Consider the following 22,752-nt stretch of genomic DNA (forward strand, 5'->3'; position numbering starts at 1 on the left):
CGAGAATAACTCAAGTATTATAATTAAAGCATGGCGTGAGTTTTTTCGGTATACAAGGATAAAACTGACTAATATTTAGTATAAATTCAGGCATAGAAATTTTAAAATTTTTGAAATAAAATTTAGATATTTAAAAACTATATAAAAGTACTAGAAGTCATAATAGTTAATAATTTTAAATATTTACAAAAATATATGGCCAAAGAAAATTTTATTTGACTCCTGAAATAGTAATAGGTTTACATAAATTAAAAAGGATAGAATAATAAGTTTCAACCCACAAATGCAAAAATATTGCTATCAAACGAAATAACATTAAAAAAAAATTGAAGAGAAAAAATATAAAGACTTGGATAATAAAGACCTAACAAAAGTTAAAATATGAAGAATTTTCACATAAAAGGTTCTATCAAAATCACTTTTACAGCATGATATTAGTGTTCTCAGTTTCTAAAACGCAATTAATGAAGAGAGCATTTGACGAGTCATGATTGATAATGAAGTTTTTATGATCTACAAAGCTACTTACGCATGATTGCACAAGAATTATAAGACGAGCCCATGCGTATGGCATTGGGCGCATACCAAATGCTCGTTACAAGAGCCCACACATAAGTCAAGGAGAGTCTTATGAGTGTCTCGCCTTGAGGACCGGTCCCAATTTTACCTAATCCCTATTTGACTAATGGAAACACAAGTGATTACTAAAAGTCAAATACAAAGATTCAAAATTGATATTCATCAATATTTTACCTTTTGAAGTCTTCCTTATTTGAGATATAATTAAAGTACTAATATTTAGGATCTTAAAAACAATCAAGAATCACCTTATATAAATTACTTTCTTATTTGAATATTATAACATGACCATAATTCTTTTTTTTTGGTCGTAACATAACTATAATTCATTCGATATTATGTTTAGTTTGATTTCTTTTAATTTTCTACTCAAATAATATTTTTCTCTTCAATGACTTTTTTGTATAATATTTTAAAACGACAATCAACAATCAAAACAAATAACAAAAAAATAATTAATAATATAAAAGAGAAAAAAAGAGGGAGGAGGGAGAGAAAAAGAAAGAAATAAGACAATCGGATAAGTTATATTTATTTATTTATTGAACCAGCTAAATATGATAAACATTCATCATTATCATGAACTTATACTTTTAAATTTTATTTTATAATACGAATATATTATTTAATGACTCTTTGAAAAACATTATATGCTCACTAATATAGATAAACGCGCAAGCGCATATTATAAAACTAGTTATATTAAAGGAATGAAAACTCCTGGCAAAAAATATTTTGCCTTTTTTTAACCTTTAAAATTAGATTATACAATGGACAAAAATATAATTTAATTTATTTTTCCAAATTTTTAGAACTTTGAAATTAAATATAATTTTTTACAATTTAGTTTTTTCTTATTTGAAATTTAAAATAATTCCTAATATCTAGGATTTTAAGAACTTTCCTTATTTATATTGCCTAAAGTAACTAGCTATAACTCATTCAGATTACACATTAAAAATGTGTATGTTTATATTCCCAATGAATATAGTCCATTAAAATTAAGATATTCGTCTCTTTTATTTTTCTTTTGTTGGATTATTTTTAGAATTCCTATTGGAAATTGTTAGTTGACAAAATAACCATTTAATTCTATTTTTATATATAAGAATACTTATTTAATTATTTTTTTAATATTTAAAACTAAAAAATAAACTAAATATTATATACTAAATCTTTATTTATTTGAAATATGTAATATAACAAATTTCTAAAAGAAAAATAACAACAGCAAAATCACACTATTTTGTAAATTTGTTTCCCATAAAGTCGTTTACATCCCTTTGAACTCCTTTTAGATTTAGGATTGGTTTGTTTCTAGTAAAATTTTGATCGACTAATGTCTAATAAATATTTTAGGTGGAAACTTCAAGCACTTATAATTCCATGGTTTAGCCCTTTAGGAGTCCTTTTTCGGTTATAACACAGGAAATATCTCATTGGGAAATGGGCCAAATATACCTCGCCACTTTCAGATATTGTCTATATTTAACCTTCGTTATACTATCAGGTCAAATTTACCCCTTAAGTTAGTCAATCGAGTCATATACTAACCAGATAATGACAAAATATATTTGAATATAATACATGTACATACATGATGATCAGCTGCATATAATTCACAATAAATAGACCCACTGAATTTTAAAGTGTGTATATGGTTGAAAAATAAAAAATAAAAATTAAACCAATTTCAAGCCCATTATTACAAGAAGAAAAGTAGGTGCATTAGTAATTAATAATATTCATGAATAATTTGTATAGTTAACTTTAGCATTCACATCAATAGTAATTTCTGAAAATAGTAGAGCAAGAAGAACAACAAGTGATTTAAATAAAAGGAATTTGGGAGATTTTTGATTACTGAACACATCAAAGGGTAATTTTTAAATGCTTGCTGATGATAGGGATAAATTTGGCCAGATAGTATAATTGTAGGGATAAATTTGACCGGATAGTATAACGGAGGTTAAATGTAAATAATATTCGAAAGTACAGGGGTATATTTGGCCCTTTTCCCTATCTCATCAGGAAACTTTTGAGCACGTTGAACTCCTTTTAGGTTGATGTTATAAATGTTAGGATTTTGTCCTAAATTTTTAATCTATTAGGATTTTCTTTCTTGAAATAAGGGAAGAAGACATTCTTTTTTTGGAAGACAATTTTTGCATATCTATAAATTGAGAATCTCTGCTTCTCACAATAACACAACAACCTCCACAATGTAGTCATTAAAAAAATCATGTTTAGGGGAGAATTTATTCTTTTAATAATTTTTTTCTTCTTTTAATATTATTAGATTTATGTAGGTTACTTGACCAAACCATATTAATATAGTATGCTTCTTTAGCATATTTGTTTTCTTGTCTAATTTATCATCCACCAAACTTTGTATTGTTAGCGTTCACATGTATCATGTTATTTCAATCCCAATAATAAACTAGCATACGCACGGACACTCGTCACCTCATATGTGCGTAACCCCACAACATATAACACATAGCAAATATAACACCTACCGGGTAAATTTCCCCTCACAAGGTTAGACGGGAGACTTACCTCGCTCCGAAGTCCTATAACTGTCTCCAACACCTCTTTAACGCCTCAAACCGATGCCCATTGATCCGAAACTTGTCAAACAACGTGCAAACCAATCAAAATATACTCAAAGACTCTTAATTAATCAATTTACAACAATTTTCAATTCCGCTCAAAAAGTCAACAAAGTCAACCCCCGGACTCACGTGCCTCTATTCCAAAAGTTTTGAAGACAAACATTACCATGGCACCACGAACTCAAATATATAATTTATTCCTAATTTCATGTCCAATTTCGTAGTAAAAATCCAAGATATCTTTTTCTAGATTTTCTCCCAAAATTCCATAATTTTCACAAATTTCCATGCTTAATCCCTATATAATCCTTGTATATAACTTACAACAAGTAGGAATAACTTACCTTATGATATATGGCGAAAATGGTGTCACGACCTAGAATGCCCACCCTAGGAACAGTGATGGTGCCTAACATTTCACTTGCTAGGCAAGCCAACGTTAGATATAGTTATTAGCCATTTTTAACAATTCAATTTAAATGAAAAAAAAACAAAAAAAACTGAATAAACTAAAATAGACTGAGTAAACTAAAAAGAGTGATATCTAGATACAATCCGATAATTGGTGTCACAAGTACACGAGCGACTAGAGTACTACGAATAAAAGTCTGAATAAAAGCATAACTGTCTGAAATGAAATAAACAGCTAGAGTAATGTATAAGGGAACTTCAGGGATGCAAACGACATGCAGTTGTACCTCAAGTCTTTGTGAAGCACCGAATCCGAGCAATCTACTGACCGCTGCTAGGACCGAGTCCAAAATCTGCGCAAGTAGTGTAGAGTGTAGTATGAGTACAACCGACCTTATGCGCTCTGTAAATCCCGAGCCTAACCTCGATAAAGTAGTGACGAGGATAAGGCGGGTCACTTACAATAACCTGTGCGTAGTATAAAAATAATAATATGAAGAAAAAATAGGAAATAACGGCAAAGCAATAAACTAATAAAAACAAACTCGATCCTGGAAATCAGTGAATCCAGAAATATCAGTCCTTAGAATATCATATGAAAATACTGAAAAGCTAACACAATACAATAATGAGTACAACACTCACACAATCTGTTGCGGCGCGCAACCCGATCCCACCGTACAAACACATTCCTCCCTTATCAATATCAAGAATAACATATAAAATCTATTGCGCATGCGCAACCCGATCCCACCATATTATCATAATCAATATCATAATTCTCCCTTATTCACCATATCAATATCAAAATCACATATAAAATTCGTTGCGGCGTGCAACCCGATCCCACCATATTAATATCAAATCCTCTCTTATTTCACCATATCACAACTGTTGCGGCGTGCAACCCGATCCACAACCAAATTCAATAAATGTATCAATCCAACAACTCAATTCCCAAGAATCTCTACGATTAAAGAATATGAAAGCAAGGCAATAAAGGATCCCCATACCAAATCAATGAATGCTACAATTAATACAAGCAACAAGACAAGCCAAATATATAACAATTAAAGTGTACAAGTAAGAAAATTAAGACAACAATTAAGACAGTTAATCATGAAATCATGAAAGAAACAAATATTTCAATGCAAGAGTAAATAAATGACAAGTAACAAGTTATGGCGTAGAGAGAAATTAAAGCATATAACAATTAAGACATGAAATAAGATAATTAATGAAATACGGAAAGGCATGGAAACAATTATTTTGATGGCATAAATACACTCGTCACCTCGCGTATACGCCGTTACACACATAATTCACATAACATATAGTTTATGGATTCCTAATTCCCTCAAGTCAAAGTTAGACCCAATACTTACCTCACTCCACATACAAATCAAAGCTCAATCGGGATCTTTCCTCTAAAATCTTCCTCCAAACCAATCGAATCTAATCAAAATTGACTTAATATCAACAAATCATGCTAGGGAAATTAATTACAATACATAAAGTTAAGATCTTTTCATTTTTTCCAAAAAGTCAACAAACGTCAACCCCCGGCTCGCTTGGTCAAAATCCGAGATTCGGACCAAAACTCAATTACTCATTCACCCTTGAGCCCGATTATGTGATTAGTTTCGAAATTCGACCTCAATTTGAGGTCTAAATCTCAATTTTACAAAAACCCCTAATTCTACCCAAATTTCTAATTTTCTACCAAGAAAGAGCATAGATTAAGGTTAGAAACCAATGGTGTTGATGGAAATGGAAGAAAATGAGTTAAAGTATACTAACCTATGAAATGGGGATGAAATTTCTTTTCAAAATCACCTCTAGGCCGAGCTCTAATGTGAAGATGGTGAAAAATGAGGAAAATCCCTTCTTTGGGATATTTTAAATCACTGGTGGCAAGTCTTCATCGCGTTCGCGAAGGACCTGACGCGATCGTGAAGCACTATGGCACAAATGGCCTTCGCATTCGCGAGATGCTCTTTGTGTTCGCGATGGCTCTTCCCCTCTGGCCATCGCGTTCACGACCCTATGATCGCGTTCACGTAGAACATTGCACAGCTCCCCCAAAATCCCCACAAGGCTTCGCATTCGTGGAGGCACAGTCGCGTTCACGAAGGGTAAGCCCCCCTCCGCATCGCGTTCGCAACCAGCACCTTACGTTCGCGTAAAAGAAATCCTCCCATGTCCCCCAACTAACCTTCGCGATCGCGGGAGTATCTTCGCGATCACGAAGAAGGATACACCGGATATCAGTAGACTCAAAACCAACAATAGCCTAAGTCCAAAAATCACTCTATAGCTTGTTCGAAACTCACCAGAGCCCTCGGACTCCAAACCAAATATGAACACAAGTGTAATAATATTATACGATCATATTCGCGCGATCAAAACACCAAAATAACATCTAGAACTACCAATCGGACACCAAAACGAATGAAAGTTTCAAAGAAACTTAAGAACCTTTAATTTAACAATCGGACGTCCGAATCACGTCAAATCAACTTCGTTTTGCACCAAATATTGCAAATAAGTCATAAATAGCAAAATGAACCTATACCAAGTTTTGGAACCAAAATTTGAACTTTGTAGCAACAAAGTCAACCTACGGTCAAACTTAAGAATTCTTTAAACCTTCAAACTACTAGTTTTTAACAAAACACGTTAAATTAAGTTAGGGACTTCCGAATTTGATTTTGGGCATATGCCCAAGTCCCAAATCACGATATGGATTCACCGAGACAGTCAAAACATAGATCCGGGTCCATTTACACATAATGTTGACCGTAGTCAACTCAAATGAATTTTAAGGCAAAATTTCACATTCCACATAAAATGTTTCGAAAAAAAAGACACAGACTGCGCACGTAATTCCAGGATGGCTAAATGAAGCTATTCGAGGTCTCGGAACACCAAAATGAAGGCTAAAACTTAAAATGGCCTATCGAGTCATCACATTCTCTACCTCTAAAACAAACGTTCATCCTCGAACAGACATAGAAAGGTACTTGGACTGGCGAAAAGGTGTGGATATCTACTCAGCATGTCCGACTCGGACTCCCACGTGGCTGCCTCGATCGGTTGACCTCTCCACTACACTCGAACTGAATGATAACTCTTAGACCTCAACTTCCGTACTTGCCAGGATAGAATGTCCACCGGCTCCTCCTCATAAGTCAAATCCTTGTCCAATTGGACTAAGATGAAATCTAACACATGGGACGGATCACCGTGATACTTTTGGAGCATGGACACATGAAACACCGGATGGATTGCTGATAAACTAGGTGGCAATGCCAGTCTATAGGCCACCTCACCCAGTCTGTGAAGAATCTCAAAGAGTTTGATATACCTAGGGCTCAACTTGCCCTTCTTTTCAAACTTCATCACGCCCTTCATGTGTGAAACCCAGAGCACTATCCTCTCTCCAACCATTAATGCAATATCGCGAACTCTATGATAGGCATAACTCTTCTATCTAGACTAAGTTATGTGAAGGCGATCCTGAATAATCTTGACCTTGTCCAAGGCATCCTAAACCAAATCGGTACCCAGCAACCGAGCGCCTCTACCGGCTCAAACCATCTAACTGGAGAACGGCACTTCCTCCCATACAATGCCTCATAGGGAGACATCTAAATGCTCAACTGGTCCCTGTTGTTGTAGGCAAACTCTGCAAGCGGCAAGAACTGATCCCACCAACCCTCGAAATCCATAATGCAAGCGTGAATCATATCCTCCAATATCTGAATAGTGCGCTCGGACGGCCCATCCGTTTAGGGCTGAAATGTTGTACTCAACTCAACCTGTGTGCCTAACTCATGTTGTACGGCCCTTTAGAAGTGCAAGGTGAACTACGTACGTCGATAAAAAATGATGTACACGGGCTTTGGCGGATATAGATCTCAGCTAACCGCTCTAATGAATAGGTAACTACACCAATAATTGTGCCGTAAATCCTGGAACATCTTGGTGGCACCTGAATGAATGGAATACCAGGAATTGTGGGCCTCTTCAAGAATGAACTCACGAAGCTCATCCACATTGGGCACATATATACGACCCTGCATCCGCAATACCCCATCATCTTTAACAGTAACATTCTTGGCACCACCGTACCGTACTGTGTCCTTAAGGACAAGCAAATGGGGGTCATCATACTCATGCTCTCTGATGCGCTCATACAAGGAAAACCGAGAGACCTTGCAAGCTAGAACACGATTGGGCAGTGAAACATCTAACCTCACGAACTGATTGGCCAAAGCCTGAACATATGATACTAGCAGTCTCTCCCCAACTGGAATGTACGCAAGGCTACCCATACTCACCGCCTTTCTACTCAAGGCATCGGCCACCACATTGGCCTTCCCGAGATGATACAAAATGGTAATATCATAGTCTTTCAACAACTCCAACCACCTCATTTGCCTCAAGTTAAGATCCTTTTGCTTGAATAAATAATGTAGACTCTGATGATCCGTGAACACCTCACATGATACGCCGTAAAGATATTGCCTCCAAATCTTCAGCGCATGAACAATTGCTACCAACTCCAGATCATGAACAAGGTCATTCTTCTCATGGACCTTCAACTGCCATGACACATATGCAATCACCCTGCCATCCTGGATCAATACTGCATCGAGCTTAATACGAGAATACACCGTGTAAGATCCTGAACATGTGGGAAACATCAATACTAGCATCGTAGTCAAAGCAGTCTTGAGCTTTTGAAAGCTCAACCCACACTCTTCTGACCACCTGAACGGAGCACCCTTCTGGGTCAATCTAGTCAATGGGGCTGCTATGGATGAAAACCCTTCCATGAACCGGCGATAATAACCCGCCAAACCCAGCAAACTCCGAATCTCTATAGCTGAAGTAGGTCTAGGCCAGTTCTGAACAACCTTAATCTACTTATGATCCACTATAATGCCCTCTACAGATACAACATGCCCCAAAAAGGCAACTGAGTGTAACCAAAACTCACACTTTGAAAATTTAGAATATAATCGGCTATCCCTCAGAGTCTAAAGTATAATCCAAAAATATTGCTCATGCTCCTCTCGACTGCGGGAGTAGATCAATATATCATCAATGAATACGATCACAAAAGAACCCCAAGTAGGGCTTGAATACCTAGTTCATCAAATCCATAAATGTTTCCAGGTTATTTGTCAACCCAAATGACATCACTAGGAACTCATAATGCCCATACCGAGTCCAAAAAGCTATCTTAGGGACATCAGATGACCTAATCTTCAACCGATGGTAGCCAGACCTCAAATCAATCTTCGAAAACACCTTGGCACCCTTAAGTTGATAAAATAAGTCATCAATCCTTGGCAAGAAATACTTGTTCTTGATAGTGACTTTATTCAACTGTCGATAGCTTATACACATCCTCATCGAACCATTTTTCTTCTTCACAAACCACACAGGCGCACCCTAGGGCGGGGAACTAGGTCTAATGAACCCTTATCAAGCAAATCTTGCAACTGCTCCTTCAATTCCTTCAACTCCGGCGGAGATATACAATATGGTGGAATAGAAATGGGCTGAGTGCCCGAAGCCAAATTAATAGGTACTGAATCCATAGAAGGAACCTCCGCACTCGAATCACGAACTTATGCCAAATATGCTAGACATCCCTTCTTGACCATACGTCGAGCCTTCACATAAGAAATAACCCTGCTGGTAGAATGGCCAGGAGTCCCTCTATACTCTAATCGAGGCAACCCCGACATGGCTAAGGTCACCGTCTTGGTGTGATAATCCAATATAGCATGATAAGGTGACAGCCAATCCATTCCCAAAATAACATCAAAATCTACCATATCAAGAAGTAGAAGATCTACACTAGTCTCAAGACTCCCAATAGTAATCATACACGAGCGATAAACACGGTCTACAATGATAGAATCTCCCACAGGCATGGACACATACACAAGGGCACTCAAAGAATCACGAGGCATAACCAAATATGAAGCAAAATAGGACGACGCGAAGGAATAAGTAGAGCTCGAATCAAATTGAACTGAAGCATATCTATGGGAAACTGGAATAATACCTATAATGACAACGTTAGATGACTCGGCCTCAGGTCTAGCTGGGAAAGCATAAAATTGGGGTTGATCCCCACCACTCTGACATATGTCTCTAGGACGGCCTCTAGTTGGTTGGCCTCCACCTCTAACAGCCTGACCTCCACCTCTAACAGTCTGACCTTCACCTCTAATGGTCTGACCTCCACCTCTGGTTGTCTGGCCCCTGCCTCTAGCTGGCTGAGCGGGTAGTGGAGAAATCAGTGCCGAGACCATGGCACAAGAACTTTGTTGTGTCATACCCCTCAACAACCTTGGACAGAACCTCCTGATGTGACTAGTATCTCCACACTCAAAACACCCATCCTATTGTTGTAGCTGCTGAAGTTGAAGCTGACCCGAACAGGACGGATAACCACGGTGATAACTCTGGATCAGAGGCACACTGATAGGAGATGGTGGTGCATTGTAGGCTGGCTTCCCAAGATGAGATACATAAGGACCACAACTCCCCGAAGAAGCATTTGAGAGTGGTGTTTTAGACCTTATGGGAATAGAATCTATATGCTAAATTCTCCAAGTGTGTGTTCTGCTTAGATTCTATGGCATTATTAGGGCATATTGTGTTAGGCGGGGGTATTAAGGTAGATCCCACGAAGATCGAGGCAGTTCAGAGTTGGCCTCGTCCTACCACAATGACAAAGATCAGGAGCTTCTTGGGGTTAGTAGGTTATTATCGCCCGTTTGTGGAGGGCTTCTCATCTACTGCAGCACCTTTGACTAGATTGACCCAGAAGGGTGCTCCGTTCCGATGGTCTGATGATTACGAGACGAGCTTTCAGAAGCTCAAGACCGCATTGACTTCAGCACTGGTGTTAATGTTGCCTTCCGGTTTAGGCATGTATACTGTGTATTGCGATACTTCACGTATTGGTTTAGGTTGTGTAGTGATGTAGGAGGGGCGAGTTATTGCATATGCTTCACGTCGGCTAAAGTCCCACGAGAAGAATTACTCCATACATGATTTGGAGTTGGCCACGATAGTTCATGCTCTTAAGATCTGAAGGCATTATGTTTATAGGGTGTCATGTGAGATTTACACTGATCTTCGCAACTTGCAATATTTGTTCAAGCAGAAAGATCTCAATTTGAGGCAGAGCCGGTGGCTTGAGTTACTAAAAGATTATGATATTACCATCCTTTATTATCCAGGCAAGGCGAATGTGGTTGTGGATGCCTTGAGAGAAGAAAGGCGGAGAGTATGGGTAGTTTGGCATTCATTTCAGCAGAAGAGAGGCCATTGGCTTTGGACATTCAGTCCTTGGCTAACAGACTTGTGAGGTTGGATATTTCCGAGCCCAGCCAAGTTCTTGCATGCGTCGTCACCTAGTCTTCACTATTCAAGCAGATCAAGGCTCGTCAGTACGACGACCTGCACTTGTTGGTTCTCAAAGAGATAGTACTATAAGGTGGTGCCAAGGAGGTTACTATCGGTGAGGATGGTGTTCTGCGATACCAGGATCATCTATATGTTCCTAATATTGATGGATTGAGGGGAAAGATTCCAGAGGAGGCACACAGTTATCGGTATTCTATTTATCCAGGTGCTATGAAGATGTATTGTGACTTGAGGAAGCATTATGGTGGCGACAAATGAAGGACATAGTTGAATATGTAGCAAGGTGCCTAAATTGCCAGCAGGTTAAGTATAAGCATCAAAGGCCAGGTGGCCTACTCCAGCGGATGGTTATACTTGAGTGGAAATGGGAGCGCTCACTATAGACTTTGTAGTTGGTTTCCACGGACCTTGAGGAAGTTTGAGGCAGTTTGGGTCATTGTCGATAGGTTGACCAAGTCGGCTCACTTTATTCCGGTTGTGACCACATATTCTTTAGAGAGATAGGCCCAGATTTACATTTAGGAGATTGTTCAGTTGTATGGTATGCCTGTTACCATCATATCGGATAGAGGCCCTTAGTTTACTTTGCATTTTTGGAGGGCAGTATAAAGTGAGTTGGGGACTCGGGTAGAGCTCATCATAGTCTTTCATTCGCAGACCAATGGACAGTTAGAGCGAACGGTTTAGATCTTAGAGGATATTCTCAGAGCATGTGTGATTGACTTCGGAGGGCAGTGGGATCGATTCTTACTTTTGGCTAAATTTTCTTATAAAAATAGTTATCAATCCAACATTGAGATGGCTCCATTTGAGGCTTTGTATGTTTAGCGATGTCGTTCGCCCATCGGATGGTTTGAGCCCAGCGAGGCTGGGTTATATGGTACTGATTTAGTGAATGATGCCTTGGAGAAGCTGAACTTGATTCAGGAGAAACTTTGCACAGCACAGTCCAGACAAAAGATTTATGCGGATCAGAAAGCGCATGATTTATCATATATGGTGGGCGAGAAGGTTATCTTGAAATTCTCGCCAATGAAGGGAATCATGAGGTTCGGGAATAAGGGCAAGTTGAGCCCAAGATTTATAAGTCTATTTGAGGTGTTGAGGCGAGTTGGCGAGGTTTCTTATGAGCTTGCTTTGCCTCCAAGTATATCGGGAGTTCATCCATTTTTCCATGTGTCTATGCTCCGGATGTATCATGCTGACAGGTCACATGTGTTAGATTATAGCACGGTTCAGCTAGATGAGAGCCTGGGTTATGAGGAGGAGCCAATTGCCAATGTTGACAGGCAAGTTCTCCAGTTGATGTCCAAGAATATTTATGCGGTAAAGGTTCAATGGAAGGGTCAACCAGTCGAGAAGGCGACTTGGGAGACCGAGGAGGACATGCGGAGCAGATATCCACACTTATTCGGCACTCCGGGTAAGATTCTAGACTCGTTCGAGGACGAACGTTTGTTTAAGAGGTGGAGAATATAACGACCCAGCCAGTCATTTTACTTTCTAGATCTTTGGTCCCCTAATTAAGACTCTTCATATATGCTTTTACTATTTTATGGCTTGCGGGGATGGTTAGTTCGGGTTTGGAAGGGTTCGGGTTGAAATCGGAATACTTGATCCTTAATATTGGCTTAAAATGGTTAAGTTTGACTTGAGTCGACATTTTGAGTAAACAACCTTAGAACCGAAATTTGACGGTCCCAATAGGTTCGTATGATCATTTTTGACTTGGGCTAATGTTCGGATTGGATTTCGGACGACCCGGGATCATTTCAGCGCTTAATATTGAAAGTTGGGGCATTGAAGATTTTCAAGTTCTTTAAATTTGGGTTGAAGTATACTTTAGTGTTATCGAGGTCCATATCAGCACCCCTTCATATTTGCGAAATTCTTGGTCGCATTTGCGACCCTATCAGAGGCCAGCCTTCGCATTGTGATGGTTTTGTCACATTTGCGAACAAGATGTCGCAAATGCGACATCTGTGACTGGTGTAGAAGCTTTTTATTACGGGACTTAGCTTTATTTCCCTCATTTCCTACTTTGTCTTAGGCGATTTTGAGAGCATTTTGTGGAGGGACTCCATCAATATCAAGAGGTATGTGATCCCTATAATTCTTTAGCTAAATACGTGAATAATGGGTATATTTAACATGGGAAAATGGTGAAATTAATGGGATTTTGAGGAAAACCTAGAATTTTGGTAAAAATGGGATTTAACCACGAAAATGATTATGGAATGAGGTAAAAATTATATATTTTAGTTCGTGAGGATATGGGTAAAATTTATCTTCAAAAATTTCCAGAATTTGGGCACATGGGCCCGAGGGTGAATTTTAGGAATATTTCAATTTTAGTTGGGTAATTTCTCTAATATTATGAGCTTATGAGTGTATATTAATTAATGTATATAATATTTCGCTAGTTTCGGGTTGTTTGGCACCAAGTTGATCCTTTAGAGCGGATTTGGTGACCATAAGTGAGCTTGAGAACGAGGTAAGTCTCTTGCCTAACCTTTTAAGAGGGAACTCATCCCCTTAAGTCTATCTTGTTGTGTACTACTTGTGTGGGGAGCTACGTATGCACTAGGTGACGAGAGTTCATGCATAGCTATATTTCATGAAATGTCTGGGTAGTCTTAGATCCACATCATGCTTTAATTGTTCTGTTATGTTTGTTATGCATATTAATTGTCTTAAATAGAGCTGAGAGTAAGGATTTTAAAGTTGAAAATTTCCAATTTAGATTTCTTATTTTTGGGAAGAATTGAGAAATACATAATAACTCTGAGAAATTCATGTCGACTCGTGTCGCAAGTACTTCCGTGAGCGAGGTAAACTTCTCTACTCTTATGGGAGCGGGTTGTTCCCCTTGGTAGTATAATAGATGCATCTATGATTTATGTCGTTTAACCCTCGGCAGTGCACATAGTATTTTTGATCGGGTCATATGACCTCGACATAAATCATGCGTGATAATACTCGAAGCCCGATTACACTCGATATTAAGTTATGGCTTGAGAGGTTATAATTTATTTAATGACCGAAATTGTTTTGAACTCGTATGTGTTAGATGGAGATTTTGGAATTTACTATCAGTTAAAGGATCATTTATTCGTTGCTTGCCATTGTGTTATTTTTAATATTCACGTATCCTATGCCTATTTAGAATTTTTGTATTTTATTACTAGCCCATAGTAAGTGTCGATGTCGACCCCCCATCACTACTCCTTTGAGGTTAGACTGGATACTTACTGGGTACATATTGTTTATGTACTCACGGTACATTTTTGCATTCATCGTGCAGGATCTGAGGCAGGTGCATCTGGCATTCATCCTGGCGCGCACCCCCATTACACTGAGGCTTAGTGTTGAGCTACTCTCTGAGACCGTTCTGCAACACCCACAGTCTCTCTTTTATATTTACTTTCTGTCTACTCTATTTCAGACAATAGCTTAGTGTTTTGTATATTCTACTAGTTGCTCATACACTTGTGACACCATGTCTTGGAAACATGCTAGTAGACTTTATGGCTTTTGAGCATTTATTTTACTCCATTTGCTCTTTCATTAGTTTTCGCTTTACTTTATTAAGTTTTTCACTTCTCACTTATTTAATAAATAAAAAATCAATTACTTTGAAATTATTAAAAATAATAAATACACGACTAATTCACCGTTGGCTAGCGGCGACATTGGGTGTCATCACGGCCTAAAAGAGAAATTGGGCCGTGACAACAACGTTCTCAAATATCAGATATCTCCTCAAATGGTATACATAATGGTCATCATCAGATCAACGGTCACATCTCAAGTCAGGAAAAATCATGAGTACGCAGACTCTTTATCAAGTATTTCACATGATTCTGTCGAGGCGAGCGGCCCAATCCCATAAGAGTAAAGGCACAAATTCATGTCAAGGTGTATGGCCCAATCCCATAATAGTATTGTTGAAGCATTCAGCCAGATCCCATAATCGTGTACACTGCCGAGGTTCGACCGGCACGAACCATAGATGCATCTCATAATACTGCCGAGGTGAATGGCCCAATCCCATAAAAATATTGTTGAGGAGATAAGCCTGATCCTATTGGAATAGTGAATACTTGACGGGTCACTGGCCCCACTCACGAATATATGTGTGAGTTGTGAAATTCAAGAAAACTTTCGAACAAATACATACAACACGGGAGAAATATATAATAATAATAATAATAATAATAAGTGAAATATCTAATGCTAATCAATTAGCTCTCCATACATCACGAATCATAAGTCTGATACTTTACGCAAGTCTAGTCTCGGGCAAAATGTATATTAAAGCAATTAAATATGCAAGAATAACTCAAATATTATAACTAAAGCATGGCGTGAGTCTAAGTCTACCCAAACTAAATAATGTCCAAATTTTTATTAAATTGAACTGATATAATATTGTCCTGCTCAGTCTTAGTTCCACAAAAATATAAAGGGTTCAACTTGACAAACTCGCTGTATAGAGATGAAGAGGGAGTCCTCTGTCTGCCTGCCCATGATGGAGCATCCCTCCTCTTCGTTCCTAACTGGACATGAAGGTGGTAAACATCTCTATTGCACGTTTAACTACACCAAAAGCCTTTCCCATCTCTAGAGGTAGGATCACTAGAGCTAAGGTTGTTGCTGGATGGTGGCGGTACTTGGTTTTGACATTCCAACTTGATCAATTTGATCCTCTTCTCTAGTTGGAGGTACTCGCCATCCTTCTCAGCTTATTCAGTTTGGAAGGTCTGAGTTGCTTTAGCTGGCGACCCCTTTTCTTCTTTGTTGCACTAGTATTCGCAGCAGCTGGGACATGAGCTGGAGTTGCAGGTGCGGCTGGAGTGTTATCGACAAAATTGTGAGTACGAGTCATTTCTGCGAATCCAAAAATGAATGTATTAGAAACATATACAAGTTACGCACTATCGCATGATCTAGAGTGAGAAGAATGAGGACTTTTTTAAATTAATTATCTGCAGTCCCTCATTTATAGATATGGGTCTGTCACGATGATAAATAAGACTCTACCGACATGGCTTCATAGACCCATAGGTCTCTCTAAACATGCTGCCTTGATATCAAGTTTGTCACGGTCCTATTTCAAACTAAGTCGCGATTGGCACTTGGTGCCTTAACTTGACCAAGCGAATCTTCTAATATGTTCTTTCTATTTGATGAAACAGGTCAACATTTAGAAGAAAACACTTCTCTTTGAGTCTAAAAGCTTGATCTAAAAGTATTATGCAAAAATACAATATTTAGCATTCAATATCTAATAGAAACAAAATAAAATATAAACTTTACTTTCTGACTCGATAATATCTATGAAACCTCTATAGAATTTGGGTAGAATGCTCGGGACATGACTCCGGCTAATTCTCAACTAAAAATAACAAAAATAAAATAAAAATTAAAGTCAAGCAATGAACTCCATGGCCTGAAAATAGAGCTCACCAAAAGTTTGCTCTGATGGGAGGAGGTCCTAACTCATGGCCTGCTCGTCTAAATAATCTACGCCTACGTTGACATAAGCCAGTGTGGGTTTCATAGAAAATAATGGAACGTCGGTATACCACATCAGTACTAAGTAATCAAAATAATCCTCATACTAAAACTAGAACGAGACTCTAAAAGAATTATGCATTTATGATAGTAAAAATTTAAAGCTTCAAATGAACAGTTGAGACAAACAACTCATATTTCTTTGATAAAGACTCAAAGAATATCAAGGATTCTGACATATTTTTTATTCTTGTATAAGTCAAGGACGATCTCAGCCTAATCGCTTACATCACTGTAGTGCTGCACAGTTCAAGATTCTAGCATGCTCGCGTTCTTATGCCTTACCATGACTATACTTTATACTGCCTGAACCAACGCTGCATTGTTAAACCTACTCTGGCACGAGTAGTTTCGAGGCGTCGTAGAACATTAAGGCTACTAACCTCTCTTAGAGATCTAGGAACTTCCAAAATAGTTCTGAAATTTTTTTAATTAGATCATTCAAATTAGCCTTTGTACTTCTTATTTATCATCAAAAACAGTTCTATATGTTCATAAAGAAGGACATTCAAACATTTCATAATACTTAGAAAAGATATATAAATCATGTAAGATACACGAGACACAATTAAAGAACACTTAATGATTCTTGAAAAATTAAGTTAAGGTACATTCTAAATATCTTTCTACCATCATAGTGGATAATGTTAGCCCACTCGCTTCAATTAGAACCGACATATATATTCTAAACAATTTATAAACTTTGTAAAACATGAACTACACAAGAAGACAGCTTTAGTAAAAGCATTATTTCAGCGTACATCGATTCCTGGCTTTCGAATACCTTTCTTTGGCTCCAATCAAAAGGATTCAACTCACCAAACCAATATCTACATAGTTAATTCAAGAATTAATTCTAAAAAGTTCCAAAACTTCTAATTTTAGAAATCCTAGGTTTGATTTTTCTCATTTTTCGAGAGTTTATAGTTAATCTAAATTTGTTTTGCGTATTTTCTAGGAACGATTATCCAACCAAAATCAAAACCTTAGGTTGGACTAAAGCCTTGTTCTTGAGTTCTTGTTGATAGTCTAATAATTTCAAGATGAAACTTTGTTAGAAACTATGTTGGGAATAAGGTTGGCAAGCGGGCCGGTCCAGCGAGCCAAGCGGGCTAAACAGGTCGAGCGGGCTAGGACCGTTAGGACCGATTTTAGTAGGCCTGGACCGGTCTCGCGGGCCGGTCCTATGCTTTGGGCCTGCCAGGACTGGGACATTTGGCCCGCTAGGGACCGGACTGGGACATTTGGCCCGCTAGGGACCGGACCGGTCCCTTAGCGGGCCAAACGGTCCCAACGGTCAAAATTTTTTAAAAAAAAATTAAAATTAAAATATAGTCGTTGGGCTGTCAAAAATAGCCGTTGGCTATTTATAAAATAGTCATTTAACCCCCCAACTTTGTTTTAACCCCAAACTTTTTATAATTATACTTTTTCCCTATTTTCAACATAAATACCCCCTCATTCTTTTTCATTTTTCTTACAAAATCATCAATCTATCACAATCTCTCTCTAATTTTCTTCTATAATTGCTACTATTGCTTACTTTATTGTTACTAAGTGTATAATATATAAGCTATATTCGATATATATATATATATATATAGCTTATATATTATACATTTAGTATATATACTATACTATACTATATATACATCTTATATAAGCGTATATAAGATGTATATATAGCTTATCGAAAATTGTAATTTGAGTTGAGCTAAAACTTGATCTTCCATCATCCAATATTTATACCAGTTAAAAAGTACCATACTTTGGTCCTTTCATGTTACTATTAAAAAGTGTGTATATATATATATATATATATATATATATATATATATATATATATATATATATATATATATATATATATATATATATATATATAAAGAAGATCAAGTTTTAGCTCAACTCAGATTACAGTTTCAACTAATTTCTCACTCTTAGATATTTATTATCCTCTTTATCGCCTAGCTACACCAGTAGCATAACTATTTAATTTCTAATGTCTCTAATATCTATTTAATTTTTTTTTTAAAGTTGGGCCCACTTAGTCCATTTAGCCCGGAGACCGTTTAGCCCGTGACTATTTGGCATGTTTAATTTGGGACCGGCTCGAGACCGGGACCGTTTGAACCTGCCCACTTGGCCCGTTTAGACCCGGAACCGGCCCACTTGCTATCCTTAGTTTGGAAGTAACAATCTAAATAGAATAGTGTTAAAACTCACCTTAGATGTTGAGGGAATAACTTAGATCGTAAGGACGCATTGAACTTTGGAACTAATTTCTCTTTCCCCATCTTTTTCTTTTTATATCTGCATTTCACTGGACCTGAAAATTCGATTTGCATGGCACAACTGAAGCACTAGGCAACATCTCGAATTTTCCCCAGATGTTCTGCGAGGCATAGCCATGGCATATACAGGGACTCCGAAATTTTTCGGTTTTTATGACGCTATGGTTATGAGCGCACAGCCCTAATTACTTGAGTTCGAAAACGTTAATTATCTTAGTTTTACTCACTTTCAAGTTGTTTTAACATCCTTACTGAGTTCTATAACCTCCTAAACGTCCATTAACACATTCCTATAGTCTCACCTCCAAATACAACTACATCTTATTCCCCAATTCATTGAGCCAACAGTTAATCCAAATTAAGTGTTGAAATTACGAGGTTTTACATTTTAGAGTTAGTTTATTTCTAGATATAAAAAAGTACTCTAGCATTCTTCTTATGACGTATTAAAGAGAAAAGTGCGTACCATATAAATGGGAACAAAAAGAATATTGAAGATAATTATTAATAATAAATTGAGCTAATAATTTTAAAAATAAAACGAGTCATCTTTTATAATTGCGCTAATTGAGTAAAAACTTTATATTATTAGCACTATGGAGTTGGTCAAGGAAAATCATGTTACATTATTAGTCGCATAGTCTGCGCCCACAATATATCTAAATGCGCTGGCTTTTGACATTAAAACTTCAAAGAGGGACCCTTGAATGAAATCTGATCGAGTTAGGAAGAAGGAAGACACCTTCGCCGCGTAAATCCTGTCTGGCTATCCGTCAAGCCAAATCAACGGGATAATGATTTAAAATTGAGAAATAAAATGTGACCATTCTCCTCGAATGTCTTATGCAAAATTAGTTATTTTCTGATTCTTTTGACGATATTTGGCTGTTGAATGAAAAATAACTTTTTAATGCAAATCCAATAACATTTTAATGAAAATTTTGTTTAGTAAAGATTTCAGTGTTTTGAAATTATTTAAGAAATTTCAACAAATATATTATAATCGGTTCTAAAAAGAAAAACACATTCTTAAATTTTATGAAACCTTTAATAATATTTTCGTGACGTATCCACGCCCAAAACTAAAAACAATAAATACAAAAATACAAAATCTTCATCTTGATATTACGACGTGAAAGTACTGAGTACCTTTCAAAAGCTGTCATGCACTCGTTATTGAGCTAATAGCCTAATACAGTCAAACATTACATTTCCACTATCAACCTAGTAATACTTACCAAGTAGCCGACACGGCAACACTTTCCGGTCACCGGAATCATTTACATTCCGGCAACGGAGAGCCACAAAGGCATTTATTATGAAAATAAGAGTAAACATCAAAGCTCTGCAACTTCCCACCTTGTGGAATCTGTCCACAAAGTCTATTATAACTCACATTCAAATTCTGTAACTGTAAATCTTTCAATCCTTGTGGTAATCTACCAAAAATCCGATTATGGTTCAAATCCAACCACGTTAAACTCTCCGGGAACTCCACTTTCGAAAGATCAAACTGTAATGTATTCCTCGACAAATCAATTATCTGAATTTCCTTGTTCTTTCCAAATAAGAAAGAAACATCACCTTCTAACTTGTTCCTTGAGAAATCAAGTGTTGTAAAATTCAAATTGCCTAAAGATTTTGGTACTGGGCCAGTGAGGCTGTTATGTGAAAGGTAAAGACTTGGGATTTGTCCTCTGAATTTTCCGAATGATTCTGGAATTTGTCCAGTGAGTTTATTGCGATCTAAGTAGATTGTTAATAAATTAGGGAGTTCAGAAAGTGATGGTGGGATTGTTCCAGTGAACTGGTTGTAATTTAACTCTAGCAAAGTCAAGTTCTTGAGTTGGCTAAGAAATTCAGGAATAGGGCCACTGAGGTTAGTGAAACTGAGTCTTAACATTTTGAGGTTTGTGAGTTTAGCAATAGTTGGGGGAATGGTTCCTGTGAGATTTGTGATATGATGGAATTGTAAGGTTTCGAGAAAAGGGAGGTCGCCGACGGCGGCCGGAATTTGACCGGAGATGTTGGCTTGGAAGACGGTGAGAGCATTAATCCGGTTGGTTTTCCGGTCACATTTTACGACGTACCAATAACAGCAATCTGTGTTGGGATCCCATGAAGCTAAGTGGTAGGGATTGCCTAAGTCATTCTTGATTTTTAGAAGGACTTTTTTATCTTTTGGATTGCATCTCACTGAATGAGAAGGGGAAGGAAAAGAAAAGACAAGGAGGAGAGAAAAGAAAAGAATGGGAAGAAAAGAGGATTTCATTTGCATTCTGTTATTGCATGAAATTGTGGAGTTACTGAAGTCCAAATATCTCTATTTATAGATATTTGGTTGGCGTTTGCATATAAATTGGTTGAAACTTGAGAAAAAAGTTTTTAAAGTTAAATTTGAATATGTATTTTAATTGAAAAAAAAAACTTGAAATTTATGAATAGAAGAAATACTTTTACTCTTAAACCAGCTTTTGAGAACTTGACAAAAAAATATCAAAATTTTTTTAAAAACTAATCATATTCCATAAATAATCAATATTTTCAAAAAAAAATTGAAAAAGAATTACCAAAACCTATGACCAAAGGAGAGCTCGGTTGCTTGTGATTTCCGTCTCAATCAAAATGGGAAGTGATGAGGGGTTTTTGAGAGATAACTTGATATTGATATTCCATTTTTGACTGATGACAGATCTTGAAAATTGAGAACACACAACTGCTAATACTACATGTTCGAAGTATCTTTATGTTTGTTTTTATTATTACATCTATGTGATGCTTTTTATTTTTTCGAATTCAAATTTTTTAATTTTGACTAGATATTTGAACATAAAATTTTTAATTTTTCCGAAATATAATCTATATTAAAACTATGTAGAAAGTATTAGTTACAATAATTAATGATTCAAAGTATTTAAAAAGCATGTAAAAATTTAACTCGTTTCACTTTCGATATTGGAACACTTCACATACAGTAGGACAAAGGAGATATTATTTAGTACGTACCTTTTTTTTATTCTTATCTTTCTTACTGTAATAACAAAATCCCAATCTTCATCTAAGTATATTATAGGATTTTGTTTAAGAGGGCTTGCATCTAGGTATAGATGAGAGAGTACAGAAAAACAAAAATTACATTTCCAATCAATTTTACACACTATCACCGAGTTTTACTCACTGTAACATAATCTTTGATAGATTTATGTTAGTAGTACATGTTTGAAGCACCTTTATGTTTGAAAAACACTTCTAAAAAAAATACACTTAAAAGCATTTTTAAAAAACTTAATCAAAAATTAGTTGTTGTTCAAAAATATTTTTCAATTTAATTAGTCAAACACTAACTGTTTCTTACCAAAATTATTTTTAAGAAAAAATACTTTAGAAAAATTACTTTTCAAAATAAGTGTAAAACTCATACTATTAGTAGTACATATTTGAAGCACCTTTATGTTTGTTTTTATTATTCCCTCTATTCCAATTATTATCCCCCACCCCCCAATCCCCCAACAAAAAAAAAGGAGCTAAAAACAAAACGAACGGTAGGTGCTTTTTAGGCTGGCAGTTTGGCGCATTATTTTGTGGGCGTTTGTACATACGAAATGTAAAATTCCCAAAAAAGTGAATATAATTTTCAAAGCGAAAATTGTATTTGAAAATTATAGTTGTATTTGGACATAAATAAATTTTGGGTTGTGTTTTAAGTTTTGTAAGTAATCTGAGTGAAAATTTTAAAAAATAGTTTTTTTAGAGTTTTTCAAAATTTTGAAAAATTTCAAAAAGATTTTTCGAGTGAAAATTAAAAAATTTATAAAGAA

General features: G+C 36.6%; 1 protein-coding gene across 1 annotated transcript; it reads right to left on the reverse strand.

Annotated features, from left to right (window-relative positions):
- Nucleotides 1–19,963: 19,963 nt before the first annotated feature.
- LOC107824195 (polygalacturonase inhibitor-like) lies at nucleotides 19,964–21,237 on the reverse strand. The gene has a single exon (XM_016650938.2). It carries the CDS (start codon nucleotides 21,210–21,212, stop codon nucleotides 20,211–20,213), a length of 1,002 nt encoding a protein of 333 aa, XP_016506424.1. The 5' UTR covers nucleotides 21,213–21,237; the 3' UTR covers nucleotides 19,964–20,210.
- Between the last annotated feature and the right edge of the window lie 1,515 nt (nucleotides 21,238–22,752).

This window comes from Nicotiana tabacum, chromosome 4 (assembly GCF_000715075.1).
Source record: "Nicotiana tabacum cultivar K326 chromosome 4, ASM71507v2, whole genome shotgun sequence".
Lineage (NCBI taxonomy): Eukaryota > Viridiplantae > Streptophyta > Magnoliopsida > Solanales > Solanaceae > Nicotiana > Nicotiana tabacum.

What these genes read in the sequence shown, in the direction of transcription:
- LOC107824195 (XM_016650938.2), bottom strand. Translation starts at nt 21,212, where the DNA reads ATGCAAATGAAATCCTCTTTTCTTCCCATTCTTTTCTTTTCTCTCCTC.